This window comes from Lynx canadensis, chromosome E2 (assembly GCF_007474595.2).
Source record: "Lynx canadensis isolate LIC74 chromosome E2, mLynCan4.pri.v2, whole genome shotgun sequence".
Classification (NCBI taxonomy): domain Eukaryota; kingdom Metazoa; phylum Chordata; class Mammalia; order Carnivora; family Felidae; genus Lynx; species Lynx canadensis.
Genome location: NC_044317.1, coordinates 56,962,926 through 56,990,712, shown reverse-complemented (window position 1 = coordinate 56,990,712; position 27,787 = coordinate 56,962,926). Strand labels below are relative to the sequence as shown.

The 27,787-nt window shown below is 39.2% G+C and overlaps 1 protein-coding gene across 1 annotated transcript; it reads right to left on the bottom strand.

Annotated features, from left to right (window-relative positions):
• Positions 1-1,480: 1,480 nt before the first annotated feature.
• Positions 1,481-26,848, bottom strand: LOC115502723 (zinc finger protein 420-like). The gene is given in 5 exon segments (XM_030298405.2): positions 1,481-1,553; positions 1,556-2,879; positions 23,249-23,345; positions 23,847-23,973; positions 26,834-26,848. Coding segments are annotated over 5 exon segments (1,602 nt in total). The 3' UTR covers positions 1,481-1,514.
• Positions 26,849-27,787: the final 939 nt, after the last annotated feature.

Sequence of the window (27,787 nt, the reverse complement as noted above, 5' to 3'; positions counted from 1 at the left end):
GAAAATGGATTACTGCGTATGTTATGCTGTTGTGTTAGGAAAAGAGTTATAGGTCCCATCAGTTACCTACAACCTTAAATACAAGAGGATGTGGTAACATTGCTGGTTGGATCACACTTCATTCATTGCACATCCATGTTAACACATTAAAAACAATTATGTTTTATTAATTAAAATATATTAAGTTCACACAGACCAATTTATGCATTTCAAATCCACTCGACTCAACAAATCGTTCAAAATATAGAATACAAGTGGTAAAAAAGCATTCATGTGTTGATGTAATGACAGGGGAGTAGTGATTTCCATAAATATCAGGCCGGAGGTAATTGTTGAGAGATGTGGATGTACAATTTATGCCATTTGGGGGAAGAGTTAGCTAGGCTCTGGCTGCCATCTGTGAAGATGTCTTCATTGCAGCCACATCAACTCATGTGCTCTGACTATTGCTGTTATAAAGATCTATCAGTGCACTGGACTGCCACCTCTTTTGCCTTTAAGACCTTAACGTAAAACATTTTCTTTCTAATATTCAGGAAGTTTTTAGAGTTAATAAATGGACAATGGTGTTCTCAACACCTGTCTCATGACAACTTACATCAGTGGTATAACCACAAACAGCATCTCCATTTAGATTTGCTTCAGATGTTGTGCATCAAACTATCCTTTATCTTCTGTGGAAAATTAGACATGCCTGGGTCCCATCTAATAAAGAAGGGCATCTCATACTTTTGATTCAACAAGTCATCCACATGGTTTCACACATCCACCAGGAATAAATGAATATTCCAAAGGGATTTGAGAGTAGGAATACATTAATATTTGCTAGGCACAAATCCCAAAGAGGGTCAATGTAAACCAAAAAAAACCCCAAAAAACAAAAAACAAAACAAAGCACATTTTGAAATTAATTATACCTATTCAAAAACCGATCCACTAGATCTTTAGGACCAGAATAGCATATATGTTTTCTAAGTGTCTAACTCTGTGTTATTCCTTATAAGTATTTTGAAGCAATGTCTGAATGAAATGACTGATATACTCCTTTCTACTTGATTTCTGTAACATGATTCACATTTGATGTTCAATGAAATACTTTTGTAAATCTACCTTTCCAGTTACTTTCTTATATGCATCTCTTGTGTTTCCTAAAGTGTATATTTAAAATGAGGGTCTTCATTCATTACATTTCTAGGGTTTGCATCTAGGGTACATTTTGTGATATCGACCAAAGATTGAATTCCAGGTAAAGGCATGGCCACTTTCCATTTCACACTTTGGCTCTTATGTGATAACTAGAATGTGGAGTAAGTTGTGACTTGCAGGGAGAGCTTGCACATTCTTTACATTTGTATGGCTACTTTCCAATACGAATTTTCTGATGTCCCATAAGGGCTGGGCACCACTTACAGGCACTGACTTACATTCTTTGTACATTATCAGGTTTCTCTCCAGTGTGAATTCTGTGATGTTGAGTAAGGATTGAGGGCTGGGTAAAGGACTTGCCGCATTCTTTACATTGGTAATGTTTCTCTCCAGCATGAATTCTGAGATGTTGAATAAGGCATGAATGCAAGCTAAAGGCCTTGCCACATTCTTTACATTGGTGAGGTTTCTCTCCAGTGTGAATTCTGAAATGTTGAATAAGGTGCGAGTGCCTGGTAAAGGCCTTGCCACATTCCTTACATTGGTGAGGTTTCTCTCCACTATGAATTCTGAGATGTCGAATAAGATTTGAGTACCTGGTAAAGGCCTTGCCACATTCCTTGCATTTGTAAGGTTTCTCTCCAGTATGAATTCTGAGATGGCGAGTAAGGTTTGAGTGCTCGGTAAAGGTCTTGCCACATTCTTTACATTGGTGAGGTTTCTCTCCAGTATGAATTCTGAGATGGCGAGTAAGGTTTGAGTGCTCGGTAAAGGTCTTGCCACATTCTTTACATTGGTGAGGTTTCTCTCCAGTGTGAATTCTGTGATGGTGAATAAGGACTGAGTGGTAGCTAAAGGCCTTGCCGCATTCTTTACACTGGTGAGGTTTCTCTCCAGTGTGAATTCTGAGATGTTGAATAAGGTGTGAGTGCCTGGTAAAGGCCTTGCCACATTCCTTACATTGGTGAGGTTTCTCTCCACTATGAATTCTGTAATGTCGAGTGAGGTCTGAGGGTCCTTTAAAGGCCTTGCCACATTCCTTACATTTGTAAGGTTTCTCTCCATTATGAATTCTGAGATGTCGAATAAGATTTGAGTACCTAGTAAAGGCCTTGACACATTCCTTACATTTGTAAGGTTTCTCTCCAGTATGAATTCTGAGATGGCGAGTAAGGATTGAGTGCTGGGTAAAGGCCTTGCCACATTCCTTACATTTGTAAGGTTTCTCTCCAGTATGAATTCTGAGATGGCGAGTAAGGTTTGAGTGCTCGGTAAAGTTCTTGCCACATTCTTTACATTGGTGAGGTTTCTCTCCAGTGTGAATTCTGTGATGGTGAATAAGGACTGAGTGGTGGCTAAAGGCCTTGCCACATTCTTTACATTGGTAAGGTTTCTCTCCACTATGAATTCTGTGGTGTTGAGTAAGGTGTGAGTGCTGGCCAAAGACCTTGCCACATTCTCTACATTGGTAAGGTTTCTCTCCAGTATGAACTCTATGATGTCGAATAAGGTTTGAGTGCTGGCTAAAGGCCTTATCACAATATTTACATTGGTAAGGTTTCTCCCCAGTGTGAATTCTGAGATGTTGAGTAAGGGTTGAGCGCTGGCTAAAGGCCTTGCCACATTCTTTACATTGGTAAGGGGTCTCTCCAGTATGGATGCTCTGATGTCTAGGAAGGTAGGAGTGCCTCCTAAAAGCTTTGCCACATTGTTGACATTTGTTATGTCCCACTCTGATACGGATTTGCCTGTGTTTATTTAGTGATGAGTAGTCCTTAAAGGTTTTACCACATTCTTCACATTTGTACAATTTCGTTCCAGCATGCATTCGCTGATGTTGAGATAGTGCCGAGTGCCAATGAAAGACTATGGCACATTCCCTACAAGTGTACCTTTTCTCTCCAGGATGAATTGTCCTATGTGCATTTAGTCTTCGTGACTGACTCCACACACTTCCAGATTTATTACACATGTATGTGTTTTTTCCCACACAAATTGTCTGATGATCACCAACACTGGAGGACTCCTTCAGATCTTTCCCACATGCATTATATTTATAAAGATTTTCTTTTATAGGCATACTCGTCTGTATAATATGTTTAGATCTTTGAGACAAAACTTCATTACCTTTATTACATTCAAAATGGTTATCTGGCAAATGAGTACATAGACATTTGTTAACAATTGAGCCCTGGTTAAATGTTTTCTCAGTTGCAGTGCAAGGAACAATTCTATGTCCATTGAAAATACTCTCATAGGTTTGTAGGGTTGACTTCTTTGTGACGTGCCCCTCAAATTGACACCCCTTAACAATTTCTTCTTCATTTTTAAATTTATGATTTTCAGAAACAGTTGTCTGAAAGGTCAATCCGATCCTATTTTCAAATTGGTTCAAATACTTATTTTCCACCTGAATGAGGTAACTTTCCAGATTTTCCAAATTTTCTTTCAACAAATAATTATGTTTGAATCTTTGACTTGAGTTTTTGGTGACAGAAACACACTGCTTTGTAGAAGTAGCTAACTTAAAAGGGGAGGGTTTGCAAAATACTTTATATCCTTCAGCATATGGGTCAGTGAGATTCTTCCTATGGGCAGATGTCTCCGTTTGGAAATGTCCGTCATATGTTTGATGCCCTTCACTCTCCCCGTTGTTGTCACAATCTATCATTAAGTGTAAATTCTCAAGGGTACTATGTTCACCCATTGACACTTTTTGGAGAAAAGGTTCTAAGCACGGCTTTGGCAGGAAATTCTGGGTGCATTGTGAAGATACAGCTGAAAGATATCAAATAACAGAAAAGTAAAATCATCCCACTTACTACTCTCAGATGAATATACTGAAGACTTCTATTATGCAACCTTAGAATCAATCAGAAAACATCGACTAAATGTTTGAGAAGGAATCATCAGGACTTCATTCCTTCATGGACACATAAAGTTGCATGCAACGTACTGACCATATGTCCTAATAGATAATTCTGTAGTACTGTCATGCTATCATAGAAATCATTTTCTTATACCTTGAATGATCAGGAAAACTACCACATGAGCCCAAAATCACCACAGAAGGAAACTTAAACATAAAACTGAAATCAACAAAATAACATACAGTAAAACTAAGACCATAGCAACCAGAGAGGAAGCATTGGCTTTGAGAAAAAATGAACAAAATTGATAGACCTTTCAATCAAGTCAGAATGAAAGAGAAACGACCAACTAAAGCAGCAGTGAAGTGAAAGCAGGCATGTTATCACTGATACTGTTGAAATAAAATGAATAAAAGAGGCAACAATGGATAATTATATGCCCACAAATTGATACCAACAGAGGATAATGAATTCAAATAAGGTATAACCACCTATACTCCATCATGAAAACAACAAAAAAAAAAATCACTACTGCTGAGTAGTAAGTAGATTCAAAGAGTAATTTAAACAAATACAAACAAAAAAAACAAACTAACTCTAAACAAGGAAAGCTGCTATGTCCGATAAAGTCAGTGGATCATTCAAACAAGCATTTCACGAGAAAGTACTTAAAATCTCCTTGAGTATTTCCAAGGAGTGAAGATAAGGGAAAATATGAAAATACTCTCTGTGGTACCAGCATTACCAGGTTACCAAATGAAAGGAATAACTACTGCAAAGAAGGATACAAACTCCTAAAAATCTTATCTCTGTTCACAGATGACACAATCTATAGAAAACCCTAAAGGTTCCTTATTTTTATTTTGTATTATTTTGGTCATTGCTTGAGTTATTTCTGCTAGGTTTTCTACTGCTTTCGAGTTTTCTATTTTTTAATGCCATAAATGCTTCAGTTAAGGAAAACATCGAAATTAACAACATTACACCAAAAGGAACTAGAAAAGGAAGTCTGTTAGCTGAAATTTAGTAGAGGAAGAAATTACAAAGCAAAATCTGAAATTATTTTATTTAGAAGGAAACATCAGAAATAAATGAAATAGAGACCAGAATAAAAAGGTAACATAACATTGAAAGTAATGCCCATGTAACAAGAAAAATAACAAAATTGGTAATGCTTCAACTACATATACAATGATATCCTAACAAATCAAATAACTTAGAAAAGAAATCCACTGGGGAGCAGTGGAAAACAACCTGTTTCTTTTCTAAGAAAACAACCTGCAGGTGTCTCTATGTCTAAATGAGTCCTTAGAGGCAGCATATAGTTTTTTATTTTTTTGTTTTTATCTATTTTGATATTCCTGGATCTGGAGGTCTGTTTTCTTCCAGGATTATGGAAGATTTCTGCTAATATTTCTTAAAATAAAGTACTTCCACCCCCCCCTTTTCTCTCCCTTTTGCTTCTGAGACTCCTATCATGCAAATATTATTACATTTGATGGAGTCTCTGAGTTCCCCGAGTCAGTACTGTTGCATGATTCTTCTCGTGTCTTTTGCTTAGAGTCATTATTTTTCTTCATTTTTTTCTTCTTCTAGGTGACAAAGTCATTCCTCTGGTACTTCCAGCCTGCTGTTCACTGCTAAGCTTGTTTCCAATCTTTTCCTTTTCTTTACTTAAAAAAAAAACTGTTTATTTTTTCAGAGAGATACAGAGAGTGAAAGCACAAGAGAGGTAGAGCAAGAGGGAGAGAAAATCCCTATCAGACTCCAGAGGCAGTCACTGCAGAGAACAAGTTGGGGTTCTGTCTCCCAAACCGTGACATCATGACCTAAGCCAAAATCAAGAGTTGGATGCTTAATTCAAGGACCCACCCAAGTGTCCCTCAATCTCATTCATTGCACTGTTCTCTGTTTGATTCTTTTTTAGCTGTTTTAGCTCCCTGGTAAGGTTCTCACTATTCTTTTTTCAACCCAGAGAGTATCCTTATGAATATTGCCTTCAATTCTCCATCAAGCATGTTACTTACAACCATTTCACTTAAATCTCTCTTCATGGCCATATCTTCTTCTTTGACTTTGGATAAATTCTTCCACCTTGGCATTTTGTCTAAGGCCCTGCCTTCCTCTGTATGTTAGAAAAGACAGTTATGTCTCCCGTAGACCATTTAGACAGCGGCCTGTAGATGCTCTCCTTGATTGCTATGGACAGTGTAGGGTCCCTGGCCTGAACATGGTAAGTCATAGCTAGATGCACTGCAGTCTGCTTGTGAATTGAGACCTGACATCAACTCCACCAGAACTAAGGCCCTCCAGAACTGTTTGGTCAGGAAATGAGGTGTGGGCAGCAACTTGTGCAGGTCTCTTGGAGCAGGGACCGACCTTGCTGAGAATGAGGCAGGCTTGAGAGAGAAGGGCAGGCCCACCAGAGCATAGGGAGGTGGGAGCTTGGAGTAAGGTAGGCAGACATCCAGGGTCTCTACTGAGCTACTTCCCTCGGGTGGCTCTGTGTTTATGCTGAGGGGCAGGGAAGAGAAGGGGCTCCAGATAGAACGTTTTTGACCTCATAACTGACATTGAGGGTGTAGTCTTGTGAGATTTCTCAACATCACTAGAGGCAGAAAAAGACAGAGAACTGACAGAAGTCTGTTCCAAGATAACAATGAGGTTAGTCCATATGAAGAAATGATTTATTCAAGCCAATGAAAAGAAAGCATGCTCAAACATTTTCAGAATACACTGAAATTTGTAGCCATGTTGGGGAAAGACAAAGAATAGAAATCTGTCTGTACGCAAACCACACAACACAGGTATTTTTAATACATTTCTGATTGGAATCGTAAAGATAATGATATGTTTGGAAAAAGAAAAATATTTGTGCCTGTGGTTTCAATATTAGAGAAGATTTCTAAAACATATTAAAAAAACCCACTAGCCATGAAAAAGAATTATAGAGGACCAACATTTATGTTTCTTGTTCTCAGTGGATCATAGAGATGTGATCAGTTTGTGAAATTCTACTGAAGTCTTCCCTTATGATCTGTACATGTGACTTCACTTAAAAAGAAAAAACTCATCAAAAAATAGTAGTCAATAGATAAGTATCAGTGTACATATAGTAACAAATTGAAATTAAATGTAGAAAGTAATGTCACACAGTGACTAGATTTTAAAAGCATGCTTCAAAAAAAAAGTATGTTTTAATTTCTACCTAAAGTAATATGTTACTGAGTATACAATGTCCAGAGAAATAGAATGAAATTTAGAACTATTTTCTGTATATGAATACAGGGAAACACAGGAAACAAATAAAAAATAGGTAAGGTGTCTGGAAAAAACAAACGTGGTAAATCCAAACCACAATATCTTCATTAGAATTCTAAACGTAAGTAAACAATATGTTCCTGGCAGCTAAAATTTGCTTGAAGATAGTCCATTGAAATTTTCCTAGAACTATACCTACAAGAAGACGATAAAAATAGGAAAAGAAGCAAAAGACAACAACCATGCAGTCATAACCAATCAAACAAGCAACAAAGCAATATATCATACAGAATAATCTTTAAAAGGAAGAGCTTTGGTGGCTCCTGGGTGGCTCAGTCGGTTGAGCATCCGAATTCAGCTCAGGTCATAACCTCGTGGTTTGTGGGTTCGAGCCCCGCGTTGGGCTCTGTGCTGACAGCTCAGAGCCTTGAGCCTGCTTCAGATTCTGTGTTTCCTTCTCTCTCTGCCCCTCCTCCACTTATGCTCTATCTCTCACTGTCTCTCAAAAATAAATAAATGTAAAAAAAAATTTTTAATGAAAAAAAAGGAAGGACTTTGTCACTGTATTAATAGTGTTATTTTTCAATATCAAGTTACACTATTTTAATATTCTACTCCATGGATAAACAATCTTAGTGTGTGTGTGCATATTTATACACACATGTACACTTGTATTAAGCATACAAATATAAATACATGTATATAGGGAAACCTTTCTTAGCTCATGAGACATAAAAACATTCATCATAAAGGAGTGACATCACAAAAATAGTGACAGAGGTAATTCCCACTCAGTACTTCTCAGAGTAAGCTCACCTGGCAACTATTCACATGAGACATCACTGAGGAAATCTCAATACCCCAAAACAACAGGTATTGAAAAGGAATTCTTGTCCTTCGGTTGAGCCAATGTGAAATGTGGGTAGCACATGCTACCCTACTTTATCTTATTGGTTTCTACAACTGATAGATATCCTCTTCCCACTCAGGTCCGAATGGGTGTAAGGACAGCCCAGGCTGTGAAACATCATAGCGTCATCCAGCCTAAAAACTGGGTAGACTGTTTAGAGCAGAAATATGCTCAGTGCCAGTGACTGGTGACCAGCTTCCCAAGCAATCAGTGCTCTGCACACAGTTCGGAGCACAGACTTGACTCAACACAGGGCTGAGTGGATGTGAGGAAGGTCTCTGCCAGCCGTGGGTCAGGATCCTTGGAAGAACACCCATCAACACTGGATCAGACCTATATTGGGCTTATATTCCTGCGATACGAGTGCTTTGAGGAACTACCCACATGCCTTGCTGGTTCTAACTATTAGTGTCCAGCAGCCTTCTTCCTCTTCAACACCATCTCTGGCATGTGACATCTTCAAGCTATGCCCACAACATTCTCCTCTCCATCAACCTCCACAAAACTGGGCCTGGGAAAGGACAGACACCTATGGCATCCAACATCATCTTGTCCACAGTACCACTAGAGAATTTAATCAATCATGAGAAAAGGATCTGACTCAATCCCAGAAAACCACCACGTTGATTCACAAGTCCCCATCTCTGTCACATTTGTTCATCACAAGAAGTTTCAAAGACCTTGCAGTGACCAAAGGGAGCTTCTTGTCAGAGCTTTCATCACATTTCAAGAGTTTCTCATATTTGCTTTTAGTAGGAACTATCTTCCTCTCAAAGTATATTATCCTCATGTTTTATCTGTCCTCATAATTCTCTCCATACCAAGCGCCTGAGGAAATCCTGTGTACAATTGATGTTTTTTTTTTCCTGTTCCTTCCATTGAAGTGGTGTCAACAATGTATTGCGATATTAGAAATGGCTCAGTTGATTCAACTACCAACCATTTCTTTTATATTAAAAAATTCTAGGAACGCCTGGATGGCACAGTCAGTTTAGCATCTGACTTCAGCTCAGGTCATGATCTCACGGCTTATGAGCTTGAGCCCTGTGCATCAGGCTCTGTGCTGACAGTGCAGATCCTGCTTGGGGTTCTCTTACTTTCCCTCTCTGTCCCTTCACCATTCTCTCTCTCTCTCTCTGATAATTAAGCATACTTTTTAAAAATTTAAAAATTCTAAGCTACTAAAAACCAAGAAGAGCCAGCATGGCTTTTGTGGGAGGGGGCAGTCTCCCTAACTGAGGAAAGAACAATCGTGATGGCTACATCACTGGAATGGAGATGAGACAGAAGAACTGGAGAGGATTTGGAAAGAAAACGAGTAAAATTTACCCTTCTATAATTCAGAGTCACTTGTGCAGCCTAGGACAAATGTCCTTCCCTACATGAAGAATTCATGCCAATGCTTCAGCCTAGATTTTTTTTATCTCTTATCTTGAGCTGCATCATCACTCTTAATGGAATACTGTCTTCTTCCGACAGTTAGAACATCTACTAAACTCTCAGCACTGTCCATGTTCCTTTCAAATAAATGTGAAAACGACCCATGACTCACGGTTCTCCAAGTTTTCACCTCAGCAAATTCTTCCACTAAAGGGAGTAACTTGGATGAGGTCACTCCTGAGAAGGGAAAAGAATAATATCTAAAGAAGTTTTACTCAGTGTTCTTCTCCAATCGAGAAGGAAGGGAATGTATCAAATAAATTACATGGAATTTAATATACTCCCTGTAGAATTACTGCCATATTCAAATAACATTTGAACACCATGTCATTTCATGCAAACTAATCTTAAAATCACTGCACAAGTCATAGAAGCAACAGTTTATAAACTTTGGAACATGGAAACAGAGTACATCCTACATGAGTAATAGCCAGGCAGGCACGATAGGATTTGCATGGGGAGATTCTCACACCAAGATGCACAGAGAAATAGGACACATACAGTCAATACAAACAATGTAGAGAAGTATTCCCTTTTTTTTTTTTTTAATTCGTAACATTTTTGGTTGTAAGGAAATCATCAATTTTGAGATTTGGAATATCCTCATTTGAACAAATATTCCCATTCCTTCTTGAGATCTGGGTTTGGGGGGCGCCTGGGTGGCGCAGTCGGTTAAGCGTCCGACTTCAGCCAGGTCACGATCTCGCGGTCCGTGAGTTCGAGCCCCGCGTCAGGCTCTGGGCTGATGGCTCGGAGCCTGGAGCCTGTTTCCGATTCTGTGTCTCCCTCTCTCTCTGCCCCTCCCCCGTTCATGCTCTGTCTCTCTCTGTCCCAAAAAATAATAAATAAACGTTGAAAAAAAAAGATCTAGTTTGGGTACACACATATGCACACGTCTACTTCTTCCTAATTAGTACTGTTATACCAAAATCATTCTTTAACTCAATATAACATATTGCATTCTGTGCCTATCAAAACCATAAAAATCTGTGTTCCACATGGTCACAGAAACCGCAGAAGGAAAAAAAACTAAACACATAGGTTAAGACTTTAAATAGTGATTGAGTTCGGTAGAGAGGTCTTATATTTGTAGTAACTTTGTTCAGTTAGTAGGTGTTAGGTAGAACCACTGTGCATCATTCCGTGGGCCAAGGATCAATAAAGAGAAATAAATGGCTACTCATAGGCCATGGAGTATGCATATAATATGTCATGGGGGCAAGATGTAGAGGTCAAGGATGAGCACAGGCAGAGGGAATGGCAGGAACTGGGACATGTGTCTTTTTTGGAGTGCGTGGTTGGACAACTGTGGAGCTCCTGGGCTAAGTCTAGAATGCACAATTCACATCAAAATGAGTGGAGAATGGCAGACGCTCTCTGCAGGGGTCTTCTCTGCAGAGGAGATGTGACAGGCAAATATACTGAGAGTGGGCACTCTTACACAAATGATGAATGGGAACTCGTATCAGGAACTTCTGTTTGCTTGTGACTATGGGACTATTATTTAGTGAGTTTGCTATTGGGTGAAGCTAGAGTCAGTTGAAACCCCTGTAGTCAGCCTGGTTATACAAAATGGACTGCAAGGCAGCAGTATCAGGAAATTGTTCAGCAACATTCTCAATAATACTCCTATAGCATCCTTATTAAAAGCACCTAATGCCCCAGCACTTAAAAAAAGGAAGAAAAGATATAATATATAAACTTTGGGAAAATTAAGTTCAAAGAATTTGAGGTTTAAGGCCACTGGAAAAAAAAATTATTAGTGATAGCACCACACTGCTTAAACAAGTACAAGTGACCCATGAATAAGGCAGGGGTTTGGTGTACCCACCACCCATGCAGTTGAAAATCTGTGTACAAGTTTGACTCCCCAACACGTCATTTTAATAGCCTACTACTGACAAGAAAAGCAGTCAATCAAAATATACTTTGTATGTTATAGGTATTTATTATGGTATTCTTACCACCAAGGAAGACCAAGAGAAGAAAATATTAAGACAATGCAAAGGAAGAGAAGTTATATTTACAGTACTGTACTATAAATAAATCTGCCTATAAGTTGGACCCACACAGCTCAAACTCATCTTGTACAAGAGTCAAGCGTACTTTGTGTTCCTGTTTACTTGCAACCTTGATGAAGATGGGGCAGGCTAAGTTTGCATTAGGATACCACTTCTTTCAGTATAAATCCGTGTTAACATATTCAAATCCATTCAGAGTGATTAATGAATATATATTAATTTCAGTAGACTCTTAACAAACCACTCCAAATCACTGTGTGATCCTTGGTCAAAATACACATTAAAATCTTTCAAGAACCACTCTTTTTCCTCTAATGTATTGATTTGTGAATTGTACTTTGCATGTCGTTCAAACTAAGGCTAATTATTGAGTAAAAGTAGATCGACAATCATCTTTCACCCCTTTAGAGAAAAGTTAGCTATACTTACCTCAGATATCCGTGAAAATCTCTTGATTTCAGATACATAACTAATATTCTTGACTTGTAACAATTGCTATTATGACGATATACTCAGGTGTTTATGAGCTACCATCGTATTTTTTCTACACACGAATTGGCAAAATATTTACATTCAGAACGTTTCTCTGTCAAGCATTTTTTTTTTTTTTTGCAAAACATGATGCCTTGAACACTTCTTGGTGGCTGATGTCACTCTTATATATCCATCACAAACAGCATCCTCATGTAAGATTCCTTCCTATGTAGGACATACCAGAGTCCTTAATCTTCCCAGGAAAAAAATAGGTAAACATGAATTTCCTATCATAAAAGAGTCCCTCATGTCTGTGAGACAACAAAAATCAAATCATTTTCCATGCACAGAAGCACTAAAGCCATAGCATGAGATGATTTATGGGTAAAATTAGTAATATATGCCATGTTAAATAAACCCTCAAATATGGATAATAGAAAAAAGGAGACAGACTGAGAATAATTGTCCTTCTCCAGACATCCATTCTGCCTTGATCCTTTCAGACATCTTAAAACTACACCTGACCATTCGATAGCATGCATCTAAACTGTGTCTGTCCATTTATACACAGGTTTTCAAAAAATATAAACCCATTCACTACACTAAATGTGTTTTCATTATAGTTTTCTTAATCTTTTGTTTTCTCAAGCTTCCTTAATTCTAACAATACCATTTATACCACAGACAACTAAGAATGGGATGGTTGACTGGTAATGTTGTAGGTAAGCCTTGGGGTCAACAATAGGCTATTTCCATGGAATAGTAGGTATGGCTTTAAGTTCTGAGGACTCAAGAAATACTCAGATTTTCCATGATGGAGGGGTTAGTGCCCCTTATGCCTACACTGATGGAAGTGATATCCAGGTTTCAACTTTGGATTTTCCTCTCCATAAACACTCTGATTTAGAATCATGTCTGAAAAGTGGTATTGACTTACTGCTTCCTGGGGTGAATTCTCTCATTTTATTTAGATTTGCCTTTTCATTCCATACTTTGCCAAATGTCTACATCTTAGTACAGTTTTTATCCTTTATAAAGGCTTTGGTTTTTCCTGAAGTGTATATTAAAACCCAAAATACTTCCTCATTCATTACATTTCTAAGGTTTCTATCCAGTATGTTTTCTCTGATGCTGAGGAAGGGTTCAGTTCCAGGGAAAGAGGTTGCCAATATTCTTGACATTTGTAAGTTACCTCCCCAGGATGTATTATCTCATGTTGAATAGTTTTTTTTTTTTTTTTTAGAAACTAAATGCTTCACCACATTCAGTGGGTTTCATTCAGTGTACTCTTGCTGATGTTCAGAAAGTTTGTAGGTTGGCTTAACAACTTTGCCAGATGTGTGTGTGTGTGTGTGTGTTTATATACATTTAAATACATTTATTTAGCCTTCTCCTCAGTATGTATCTCCTTAGGTAGATGCGTACTGAGTGGTAAAGACTTTGCCTCATTGTATAAATTTGTTAGATATCTTCCCATTATGAAATACATCTCTGCTGTTGAGTGAGTTTCGAAGACTAGTTAAAAGGTGTCCAGAGTGATTATATTTGTAAGCCTTCTCTCCAGTGTGGATACAATCGTGTACAATCAGATTTGAGCTTACAAGAAGACTTTTCCACATTTCTTAATCTTATACTGGTTTTCTGGAGATGGAGTTCTCTCCTGTGTATTAACATTTCACCCTGGATTCATGTTTCCCCACACTCAGTGCCTTGGTACCTTCTATCTCCACTATAAACACACAGTAATTACAGAAGCTAGAGGGCTCAACTCAAGGCCTTCCTAAGATCACAGCACATAAATACTTGCTCCAAATTAAGTCTTATATTGTAACTATTGAACAGTGATGTATGGATTAAACCCTCCTGTGTTTATCAAAATCAGAGCCTTGGGAACAGGGGGATTACGTGTTGGTGGAAGTATAATGAACCCTCCAAACAGGGCTTCTCAAATCAATCACATTTAGAATTTTTATCTTCCTATCCAAATGCCTAACTCTCAGAATATTTCAGGGAATGGCTAATCCAACTTTATATTTGAAATACTTCCAGTGACTATTTTCAGTACGGACAAGATGAATTTTCAGCATTTCGAAATGTCCTTCCAGACAATATGTTTGTTTAAAAATGGATTTTTGACTACTGCTTCTAAGACACTGTTCTGCAAATAACTGACTTAAGGTGGGGTTTTCCCCAGAAGGTTTTCTATCCTTGATCTCTTCTAGCAGTAGCATTTCATTACAGATAATTGTTCCTGTTTGGTTATACCTATCATAGTAAACACTCTGCACTTCCCTGCACCCCATCACCTTGCCCATCATCCCTTAAGTATAAATAGTCAGGACCACAGTGTCCACTTCTTCCCATATCACTGTACCAAAGGACTCTTGTTGGTTTGTCTACCAACAAGCCTAGGGTGTTATGGAAAGATACAACTAACAGATGCAAAAGCAGTCATCACACTTACTACACTGACATGCACATATGTAAGTACGGTAATGTGCAAAATACCCATGATAGGATACGACCAGCATGGAGAAATAGGAAGACCAGGACTTTGCTCCTCCATGGAGACAAAAATAGACCAAAGGACCTTTCTGAGGGCTCCAGAAGCCCATTAGGAGAATACAGCACACACAGTCAAGTACAAATGAAGAAGAGTCACATGGACACTTGCCTACAACAGCTGCTCACCCTCCCTGACACTCCATGGCAACACAGTGAGAAAAGTGTTCCCTCTGTTGAGGACAGAAACAAATGTATGTTCAACGATCTGGCTTCTTCGCTGTCCTGAGGGGCTCCCTTCTGTCACTCATGACATGGAAATCAGAAGGAATGAGAGCATCCTCTGGATACTCTGTGTTGGCTGCTCAGACAGAAGGTGAGCATTTGTTCAAACACGGGAGAGACTACAGAGCTGAAGACAAACCGAGACAGGAAGGTATCACGGGCTCTAAAAAGTAACCGCATTTCTAAACTTGGCAGTTACAGAAAGTCAGACATGACAAATGCCCAGAACGTGTGTCACTGCCCCAAGAATTACTACATTTTGTGTTCCTCTTTACAAATCAAGTCCATCATCCAGGGCCCAGAGGCTTCGTTTGTTTTGTTTTGTTATGTTTTTATGGTTTGTTTGGGTTGTTTTTGTTTGTTTGTTAATTACCAAACGTCACCCAAAGATATCAAGGGATGCAAAGAAAGAGGAAATCACGTTCCAATTACAGGAACAAAATATATCTCCAAAACTGGTCCTAAATTAATAAAGTAGTATTAATTGCCTGACAAGGAATTCAAAATAACCACCATAAAGATGCTCATGCAGGAAGAAGAAAAATAGATAGCTAACTAAATGATAGCACGAAAACTATTCATGACCAAAATGTAAAGCCAAGGAAACAGAACATATCACCAATAATGAACAAGAAATTGGGAGATGAAGAGTACAATTGCTGAATTTAAAAATACACTAAGGGGCCAACACCAGACTTGGTCAAGTAGAATAAAGAATCAGACAACCTAAAGTACTCTTGTGTTCAATACCTGCTAAGAATCAAAGGGCAGGGTCTATGGACTCATGGAACACCAACAAGTGATCCAATATGTACATTATGGGAACCCCTTAGGAGCGGGGAGGGAAAGGGGGTAGAGCATTGACATGAAGAGCTGAAGTCTTGTATGTGGAAAGAAGAGACAATTGCAACAAGCTCAGTCAATTCACAGTAGGATAAATATCAAGACGTGAACACAGTGACACCTTATAATTAACCTATCAAAACTCACAGGCAAGAAGAGAAATTTGACCCAGTATGGCAAAAGCAACTCATCTCGTCCAAGAGAGCTCCTGTAAGATTAGTTGTGGGATGATTAGTAGATCTTATAGGAAAAAGTGCCAGTGTATTTAAGTATTGAAAGTTCAAAACATGTCCACTAAGAATACCCTACCTGGCCAAACTTTTCCATGAATGTAGAAATGGAGACTTTCCCAAGTAAAAACCAGTGTAAGTTTCCAAGTAGACCTGTCCTACAGGAAATATTAAGCAAATCCTTCTGGTTGAAATAAGAGGATTGTAACCAGTAACTAAAACCACATGAGAACATAAAGCTCTCTGCTAAATATAAAAAATACACAATTGGAGTCCCTGGGTGACTCAGTTGATTAAGTGACTGACTTCTGCTCAGGTCATGATCTCAAGGTCCGTGAGTTCTACCCCCATGTCGGGCTCTGTGCTGCAGTCAGAACCTGGAGTCTTCTTCAGATTCTGTGTGTCTGTCTCTCTCTACCTTTCCCCCATTTGCACTCTCTGTCTCTGTCTCTCTCTCAAAAATAAAAACACATTACAAAATCTAAAAAAACTACACAATTATAGAAACCTGTCGCATTGTAATGAGGTAGAACAAGTCATTTTAATTTCTGCTACAATACTTTTTTCAGTAAGAGTATAAAAAAATCAGGGGTGCCTGGGTGGCTCAGTCAGTTAAGCATCAAACTGCAGCTCAGATCATGATCTCGCCGCTCATGAGTTTGAGCCCCATATCGGGCTCTGTGCTATCAGAGCCTTCTTTCAATCCTCTGTCCCACTCTCTCTCTGACCCTTCCCTGATCCTTTGCTCTAAATAAATAAAGAAACAAACTTAAAAAAAGAGTATAAAAAATCACAAGTGTAGGTAATAAAGTACTTATGAAAAGATAGAATTTGTGGCATCAGTAAGTTAAGGTGGGCACAGGGGTGGAGATGAAAAGTAGAATGATTGTGTATGCAACTTAGAGTATCAGTTTAAAATGAGTTTTTATACCTTGAAGTTGCTTTAAGTAATCTTTATTAAGCCACAAATACTACAGAGGACACACAAGTTAATGAGAATGGTACCAAATCATGTCATGGGAATAGCACCACAATTAAGGATAAAAATTCTAAATTTGATCCAAATCAACCACAAGAAAACATTTGGAAAGGTAACAAATACTTAGAGACTGAAGAACATCCTACTAAAGAATGAATGGGCTAACCAAGAAGTTAAGGAGGAAATTAAAAAGTATATGGAAGCCAATGAAAATGATAACACCACAACCCAAACCTCTGGCACACAGCAAAGGTGGTCATAAGAGGAAAGTTTATAGCAATCCAGGTCCTCCTAAAGAAGGAAGAAAGATCTCAGATACACAACGTAGCCTTATGCCTTAAGGAGCTGGAAAAAGAACAGCAAATAAAACCCCAAACCAGTAGAAGACAGGAAATAATAAAGATTAGAGCAGATATTAATGCTACCAGAACCAAAAATCAAGTAGAACAGATCAATGAAACCAGAAGCTGGTCTTGGAAAGAATTAACAAAATTGATAAATCAGCCAGTTTGATCAAAAAGAAAAAGGAAGGGACCCCAATAAATAAAATCAAGAATGAAAGAGGAGAGATCTCAACACAGCAGAAATAGAAACAATCATAAGGGAATATTATGAGCAATTATATGCCAATAAAATGGGCAATGTGGAAGAAATGGACAAATTCCTAGAAACATATACACCACCAAAACTGAAACAGGAAGAAATAGAAAATTTGAACCACACACATAACTACTAAGGGAATCAAACTAGTAATCAAAAATCTTCCCAAAACCAACATTCCAGGGCCAGATGGCTTTCCAGGGGAATTCTACCAAACATTTAAGCAAGAGTTAACACCTATTCTCTTGAAGCTGTTCCAAAAGATAGATATGTAAGGAAAACTTCCAAACTCATTCTATGAAGCCAGCATTACCTTGATTCCAAAATCAGAGAGAGACCCTACTAAAAAGAACTATATAAAAAAAATAAAATAAATAAAAAGAACTATAGACCAATTTCCCTGATAAACATGGATGCAAAAATCCTCAAGAAGTTATTAGCCATCCAGCTCCAACAATACATTAGAAAAATTATTCACCACAACCAAATGGGATTTACACCTGGGATGCAGGGCTGGTTCAATATCTGCAAAACAAATCACGTGATTCATCACATCAATAAAAGAAAGGGAAAGAACCATGCGATCCTTTCAATAGATGCAGAGAAAGCATTTGACAAAATACAGCATCCTTTCTTGATAAAAAAAACCCTCAGGAAAGTAGGGATAGAAGGATCACACCTCGAGATCATAAAAGCCATATATGAATGACCCAATGCTAATATTATCCTCAATGGGGAAAAACTAAGAGCTTTTCCCCAAAGGTCAGGAATGAGACAGGGATGTCCACTCTCACCACTGTTATTCAACATAGTATTAGAAGACTTAGCCTCTGCAATCAGACAACAGAAAGAAATAAAAGGCATCCAAATCGACCAGGAGGAGGTCAAAGTTTCACTCTTTGCATATGACATTACACTCTATATGGAAAACCCTAAAGATTCCACCAAAAATTGCTAGTACTGGTTCATGGATTCAGCAAAGGTGCAGGATATAAAATCAATGCACAGAAATCGGTTGCATTCTTATACACCAACAATGAAGCAACAGGAAGAGTAATCAAGGAATTTATCTCAATTACATTTGCACCAAAAATCATAAAATACTTAGGAATAAATCTAACCAAAGAGGTGAAAAAGTTGTACACTGAAAATCACTATAGAAAGCTTATGAAAAAAATTGAAGACGACACAAAAAATGGAAAAAGATTTATGCTCCTGGATGGAAGAACAAATATTGTTAAAATGTCAATAGTACCCAAAGCAACCTACATATTCAATGCAATCTGTATCAAAATAACACCAGCATTCTTCACAGAGCTACAACAAACAATCCTAAAATTTGTATGGAACCAGAAAAGACCCCAAAAAGCTAAAGCAATCTTGAAAAGTAAACCAAAGCAGGAGGCATCAGAATCCCAGAGCTTCAAGCTATACTACAAAGCTGTAATCCTGGGGGCGCCTGGGTGGCGCAGTCGGTTAAGCGTCCGACTTCAGCCAGGTCACGATCTCGCGGTCCGGGAGTTCGAGCCCCGCGTCGGGCTCTGGGCTGATGGCTCAGAGCCTGGAGCCTGTTTCCGATTCTGTGTCTCCCTCTCTCTCTGCCCCTCCCCCGTTCATGCTCTGTCTCCCTCTGTCCCAAAAATAAATAAACGTTGAAACAAAAAAATTAAAAAAAAAAAAGCTGTAATCCTGAAGACAGTTTGGTACTGGCACAAGAACAGACACGCAGGTCAGTGGAACAGAATAGAGAACCCAGAAATGGACCCAGAAATGTGTGGCCAACTAATCTTTGACAAAGCAGGAAAGAACATCCAATGGAATAAAGACTTTCTCTTCAGCAAGTGGTGCTGGGAAAACTGGACAGTGACATGCAGAAGAATGAACCTGGACCACTTTCTTACACCATACACAAAAATAAACTCAAATGGATGAAAGGCCTCAATGTAAGACAGGAAGCCATCAAAATCCTCGAGAAGAAAGCAGGCAAAAACCTCTTTGATCTTGGCCGCAGTAACTTCTTACTCAACAAGTCTCCAGAGGTAAGGGAAACAAAAGCAAAAATGAACTACTGGGACCCCGTGAAAATAAAAACCTTCTGCACAGCGAAAGAAACAATCAGCAAAACTAAAAGGCAACCGACAGAATGGGAGATGATATTTGCAAACGACATATCAGATAAAGGGTTAGAATCCAAAATCTACAAAGAACTTATCAAACTCAACACCGAAAAAAACAAATAACCCAGTGAAGAAATGGGCAAAGACATGAATAGACACTTCTCCAAAGAAGACATCCAGATGGCCAACGGACACACGAAAAAATGCTCAACATCACTCATCATCAGGGAAATATGAATGAAAACCACCATGAGATACCACCTTACACTGGTCAGAATGGCTAATATTAACAACTCAGGCAACATCAGATGTTGGCAAGGATGCAGAGAAAGAGGATCTCTTTTGCACTGTTGGTGGGAATGCAAGCTGGTGCAGCCACTCTGGAAAACAGCATGGAGGTTCCTCAAAAAACTAAAAATAGAACTACCCTATTACCCACCAATTGCACTACTAGGTATTTATCCAAGGGATACAGGTGTGCTGTTCGAAGGGACACGTGCACCCCAATGTTTACAGCAGCACTATCAACAATAGCCAAAGTATGGAAAGAGCCCAATGTCCAATGATGGATGAATGGATAAAGAAGTAGTATATCTATACAATGGAGTATTACTTGGCAATCAAAAAGAATGAAATCTTGCCATTTGCAACTACGTGGATAAAACTAGAGGGTATTACACTAAGCGAAATTAGTCAGAGAAAGACAAATATCAAATGACGTCACTCATATAAGGACTTTAAGAGACAAAACAGATGAACATAAAGGAAGGGAAACAAAAATAATATAAAAACAGGGAGGGGGACAAAGCATAAGAGACTCATAAATATGGAGAACAGACAGAGGGTTACTGGAGGGAGTATTGAGGGGCGTGGGCTAAATGGGTAAGGGGCATTAAGGAATCTACTCATGAAATCATTGTTGCAATATACACTAACTAATTTGGATGTAAATTAAAAAAAGAAAATTCAAATAAACTATAAGAAAAAAATCCTCATAATAAAATTTATGGAAAAGAGTATAATAAAAAATTCTAAACTTGATTCAGTGGTAGAGAATTATTATTATTATTGTTATTTATTTATTTATTTATTTATTTATTTATTTATTTATTTAGAGAACAGGGGGAGGGCAGAAGGAGAAGGAGAGAGAATCCCAGCAGGTTCCATTCTCAGCTCATAGCCTGACATGGACTCAATCTGATGACCCTGAGCTCATGACCTGAACCCAAATCAAGACTTGGATGTTTAACATACTGAATCACCCAGGTACTCTGGAAATATAGAGTGTTGGACAATTACTTTCAATTCATAAAAGAGATTCTCTCATGCAAGGAGAATATAAAGTCACCAATAAATACAAGATGAAATTAATGGTCTATTATGACAACTAACCAAGACATTAGTTGTCTATTATTATGACACTTCACCGAGACATGATAAAACATTCACTGACCACTAACCAAGGAAAGAGAAAAATAAGATGAGTCCCAAATTATGTATGGGTCATATTTATACAAAGAAATACATACATAATTTTATTGGTAAAGGGCATGGCTGATTCATACTTGACTTCAACTCACATGGTCTTAAAATGTACTCGATGAACACTGACATCCTGTAACAAGATACACAGGTAAATGAAACTACAACTAACTCATGTGTGGAACGTCCCATACAAAAGAAAGTACATTATTATAGAATGCAAAACCAGAATCAGACAAAATTTAACTCCAACCAGTCTACGTAAAAGAAATAGATTAATCCTTTCAAAGGAAATGTAGTATTAACTATAATTTTAAACTGCGACTATGGACCCATGAAAAAGAAGCTTTTGAATTGTTGTCATGTCTTCATTGGCAGTTCACAGGAAAGATACTCATTAAAATCAACTACTGAAAAATTTTACAAGTAAGCACGTAAAAGACATTACAAAGGTATTATTTTCTTCAGATATTCCTCTTCTTAAACAGAGTGTAAGGGTATAATCCATTCTTTTTTTATTATTATTAAAAAAAATGTTTTTTAACGTTTATTTTTGAGACAGAGAGAGACAGAGCATGAATGGGGGAGGGTCAGAGAGAGAGGGAGGCACAGAATCCGAAACAGGCTCCAGGCTCTGAGCAGTCAGCACAGAGCCTGACACGGGGCTTGAACTCACGGACCACGAGATCATGACCTGAGCCGAAGTCGGACGCTTAACCGACTGAGCCACCCAGGCGCCCCTATAATCCATTCTTTAGAACCAAGCCGACTAAAAAAAACCTTTCCTTTTACATCAACAAATACTGCCAAAGTTGGAATATACAGTGAATATCACTTCATAATCAAATAAATATTTGGGATGAAATTCAGATACATGCTGAGGAAAGTGGGAGAATAATCTCGTGATTAATTTTTCCTGAGGTAAGATTACATTTATGAACAATCCTTTTCTTTTTTTTAATATGGATTTTAGTAATTATCTACTTCAATTCCTTTTGTTTTTAAAGTTTATTTATTACTGAGAGAGAGATCATGCAAACAGTGGAGGGGCAAAGGGAGAGGGGACAGATAATCGAAGCAGGCTCCACATGGACAGCAGACAGCCCCATGCTAGGTTCCAATTCCCCAACTGTGAGATCATGAACTGAGCCCAAGTCCAATGTTCAATTGACTGAGCCACTCAGGCACCCTCTACCTCATTTCCTATAAGGCACATACCCAGGTCATAGAGAACTTTTGATTTAAAAAATCAGAGATGCGTCTCATATACAAGTTTTTAGAAAGTGAAGACACATATGAAAAAGTCACAGGAACTTCCAAGTATACAAAATTATAAAAATAATGCAATTACTAGGAAATAAAGGTAATGATGGAAACTTTATTATAGGCTGTGGGTTCTAACTTGTAAATGTTCTAGCTCCCTTATGGCATTAATATATAGGTAATTATGAAACACATAGATACATTAAATTATTTCACCATTGAGCAGTGGAACACAGAGTGCATTTTTCAAATTTTAATTACTACAAAGACACATAAACTTTTGATGTGAAATAAAGGATTAGATTTTCTCATTTGAGGGACGTGTTCTGTGATCTTATGAAACTACTGAGCCTCAATTTTGCACACTTAAGATTAAATCCTCTGTAACTTTGGAAATCCTAAACCAGAAAACATGAGATCTCTGTCTCCATTGTTCTCAAGACTTCTGCCTCAAACCCAGTGGGCCCACCACTACCCTCACACACTTATTGCAAGCAGCAAAACAGAATTTAGAAATGACTTAGCATAGAGTTCCTCAGAAATACAGAGAGATCTTCTAGGGCTCTCACAGCAATGGAGAAGCTCTCAGATTATGGAGGTCCTCACCATGGATATGGTGGACCTTCCCTGGAGCTGAAGGAGACTCTTCGGAGAATCAAAGACATGATGCGTCAGAGAGCAGATGTCCCTCTGTGAGAGGGAAAGACATAAAACTCGGCTTTGCAAATGAATTTCCATTCAAGGAGAGCTACCTGAACAACACTGTAAGATCCATCTTCCTCCTTCACATTTGGACCTCACCTGTGTCATGTGCATCACTCCCACCTACCTGGGTGTGAGGCTACTGTCTCTTTTCTCTTCACACCCCACAGCTCCTTCTTTTGCTCCAAAAGGATGACCAGGTCTGGTTTTGACACAAGACCTGTTTATCAGAACGAAGGAATATAATTATTGCTGGAGTTTCTACCTTTTGACCCGGTAATGTACTCAGCAGACAACAAGGGACATGGGAGAATTCTAAAAAATGATTTCCCAAACACCGTTGCACAAGAAAAAGTCCCTTTACAACATGCAGGAGGACTTTCAAACATTCACATCATGACCTGCCTTCCAAGTTCTACCAATACAATAAGGAGTAAAAGTTGGAGTTTAAGATGTGGGCCATACCGTCTTATGCCACTCAATGTTTAGGATTGCCATTTATCTACAAAAATGATGATGGTACCTTTAAAAGATAGGAGGCTAAAGCTGAAAGGGAAATATCATGAAGATATTTCTCTATGTCTACAAATCCCCATTTCTATCCCTTGCTGCAGGGATCTGAATCCCAGTCATATAAAGGGGGAGCTTCCAAGAGAGACTATTCAAGGGAAGGAACAAAACCCGAGCGGGGTTTGGGAAATCTAGAAGGAGATATCCTCACCCAAGAAGAGGAGGTGTCCATAGGTCTCTAACATCACATCTCTGTACAGTTCCCTCTGACTGTGATTCAGGCATCCCCACTCCTCCTGAGAGAATTCGATGGCCACGTCCCTGAAGGTCAGCAGTGTCTGCAATAAAAACCACAGTTATGAAGTGGCCATTGGCAGAGCTCATAATGGTACCTAAGGTGCAAGAGGGAGTAATGTCACCAGCTAGACTCCAAGAGTTGTTCTTCACCGCTTACCTACTTGTACCCACGGACCATACTCCATCATTTAACTTCACCTCTTTTTTCTACCTTATCTTTTACTTCTGGCAAAACACCCTATGGACAGTCTCCTGTCATGGAAACAGAAAACATACAACAAAATGTAACGACCATCCGAAGGAAGAGCTTGGGCAGGCCAACTTTGCGCTTAACCCCCGACTCATACCTATGCAGATGGACGACTGGGTTAACTCATGGAGTGAGGACAGTTACCTTGACCCCCGTGTAATACCCAAATCTCCACCCAAGGGGGAGCACAAACCTCATTTGCATAACACACAGCGTATGTACAGAAGTGTTCTCTTAAGGCACGTGTGCCGCCCTATGCCCAGTTCAGAGAAAATGACATGGCTCCACTTCCTAATTGTCCATCAAAACTTAAATAAAAGGAAGTGATCATGCCCCTCCCTCTTGCTCTGTGCGTCTCTCCTTTGGAAGGTATTTCCTCTCATCTGCTTATTGGCTGCAAATCAAGGTTCCTGTGTGTGACAACCTCACGTGCTGCACTTTCTATCTACAACTCTATTATATTTGAGGATTTTAACACACAAACATGTCAAGTATGTGAATCTTGTTTTCATTTTCTGAAAATATAAAGCAGTAAATAGAAGGGTGTTTCTGTGACCAGAGTGTGGAAGTAAATACAAACTTTCTTGGGCTTTCTTTCATTTTTGTCATTTTATCATGTTTTGCTGTTTTCTCCTTTTTCTCTCCACCTGGTGACAAGACCCTTTCAGTGGCAGGACTTCAAGGGAACAGATGATTCTTTCTGTTCACGGAAACTCCCACATGTTATCAACTGTAAAGACAGCTGCCTTGCCTTTCCAACTCCTACTAAATTCTCAACTGGCCAACCTCCACTCATTGGGAGGAACCGATTCAGCAGGAAGAAGCTCCTGAAGAGGAGACCTTCCATCTTTAACAACCTTAAAGATGTAAGGCTGTAATTCGTTCAAGTGGGGAAATGTAGCTTCAATTAAATTTCCTTACACCTTGGAGCCAATGGTAGGCACCTGAGACATGCAGGATATGCCCTTCCTCAAGGAAATCATAGCTGCTTTCATGCCTCAATGTTTAATTTTTATTAAATACTTGAGACAGGCAGGGTATAACGTTCCTTTATTAATGGGCTTCAAGGTGTAAGGAAATGTAATGGAAGCTACATTTGTTTTGGCTTGGTTCTCCTCACCAGAAACTACAAGCAAAGAGAAACCCAGAAGAAAGAAGTTTCCAGCTGAAATGTGATGCTTCTGCACATCACTCAGTAAATCTAAGATCCTTAGCAAAGATGGGGGGGGGGAAGATCAACGTTATAGGGGAGAAATCTGGCAGAGTGAAACAGGCCAGTTAAAGAAGTGAACATGAAGTGTAAGGAAACAAATTGGTATCAGTGCCTAAGACATACCAAAGGACACATGATCCCTGGTGTGTTCTGTTGGCCCCCAAACAGTAAATCTGATTGTCAGTCTAATTTTGAGAGAACACAGTGGCTTTATACAAACTTCAATCACATATACTTTCAGTAGAGGCTGCTTTGAGGCAAACAGGCTTGAGCACCAGATTGTAGAGGAGTCCACAGGGCCCACCTGGCTGAAGAGAGGCAGGCCCAACAGGTGACCTGCCTTAAAATATCTATAGACCCTAACGAAGTAACAAATGGGTACTTACAACCCATTTGTAACCCATTACAGGCAGAATTACCACATGAGGGCAAATTCCATAAGTTAGCATACATAAGCATCTTTTTCCTGCAAAATTAGCCCCAAGTCACTGCCTCAAGGCAGGAGCCTCTCCTTTGCTGTCTTGCCCACCACTCCCTTGAGGTGTATTCACAAATCTATCACCTTATTCTGCCATAGGTGAATTCTTTTCACTGCTCATGCCCTCAGCTTCCACAGGATCATTGACCCGCATTTGGGAGCCCCCATCTGAATGAGAGAAACACCACATTTAGATGGCTGTTTCCCTGTCCTGTAATGTCTAGTATATTTAAACGGAGTATCTTTTTCACATTTTACAAACCAAGACTACCCCCCCCCCCGCTTTTTTAACTTTCCAAGATGTTCTGGACCTTATATCAAGGCTGTGTATATTTGTATTAATTTTTTTACTACGAAAAAGTGGCTTTATTATGGCACAAGGAGAGGACCTGTGGGCACCACGTGCCACAGTGGGGTTGTGAAGAGTGACTGGTTATATACTATACAGCTGTGGGAGGGAAAAAACAAAAGGGTGGTCTTCAGAAGGACTCTCATATGCTAAAGAGGACTCCTAAGATACTGGGGCCTTGTATTTTTCATTTTCTTCATCCTGCTCTACAGAGATGTACTAAATGGGGAACTAAAGGGGAACAGTTCTCCTCGACTGAAATCCCACCACCAGACCCCATCAGCAACTGGAATCTTGGACTCAACAACTCCCCCTTTGGATCTGTCCTAAAGGAAATGTTTGCAATACTTGCAGGACTTTACTTCAAAGTGACAAGTGTTGATGTCCTAGTGAAAGCCTGGTTGGAGAATGTTGAGAAGACTCCAGGTTATAGGGGAGAAGAGTTCTAAAGACCTAACCTTGAGTATCATTCCTGAGAAGGTTTTAAAGCTTTGGTGAAAATATATGGCAGAAACACCAAACACAGAGAAATCAACATTTGTGATTTCTAAATGCATGGAATTTTAGGGGGAAAAGGTGACACAGCCTCTGACCTGGGACACCAAGCTTACCTGAGAGCTGGCCATTTCTTCTTTCCCCTTGTCCTCTAGATTTCTTTCTCAGAAGGTATTTGTAGACAAATCTCAGCTACATCAGGAGAAAATGCCTTTAAAGGCACCAATAGAACGTCTTCACCAGAAAAGTGCTCACTGGCAGGGAGGACTTTGAAGTGCAGGTGGGCCAAACTTCCGAGTTTTTTGTGTCAGGAGCTTTTCAGAAACGGAGACTACGTACTTAGAGCCCAATCTCTTGAGTTTTCCTTGTATACTTTCAGTGGCTTCCACTCCCGCAGACACCCACAAATTCTGCTACAGCATAGGAACAGTGTGCTGCGCAGACCTAATCCTCCCACACTCACGTAGAGGAGACCCTGTTACCTCTCCTTGAGCAAAAGCTTGCACTCAAATCTCATAAATTAATGGGAAGTCTTGCCAACTGACTCTGGCCTCAGGTAGCATCACCTGGAGCACTTAATTAAGTCAACACTGTTGTTTCCCACCACAACAATCAACAGAATCTGAGGAGGGGGCCAAAAGCAAGGGTCAGTTTTGAAACTCCACACGCGATCCCATTGGGAACCATTGGGAGCAGTAAGGAAGGCTTTGGTTATTATCCAGGTTTAAACCCATTTCTTCCCTAGTGATCAGAGTTTCTGGACATTGGAAAAAAGAGAGTTACAAATTTAAGAGCCAAACACACCTTCAGCTCTTTAGCCAGCCTTTTCCATGTCTTCCTAATTCCCAAAGACAGGGCTCCAAGGAACCACAGGTGTCTTCCTAGACCTCCCTGTCAGTTGGCTTGGAGAAACTACTCTGTGCCCTGGGAATAAACCTGTCTTTGTCCTTACTGACACCTGAGCTACACTCTTAATGCTCCAACCCAATGCTATCAGCAGCCCCTGCCTCAGAGAACTAAAACAATTCAAAGAATACAGGTCTTCAATAAATACCAATGGGTCCCTGTCT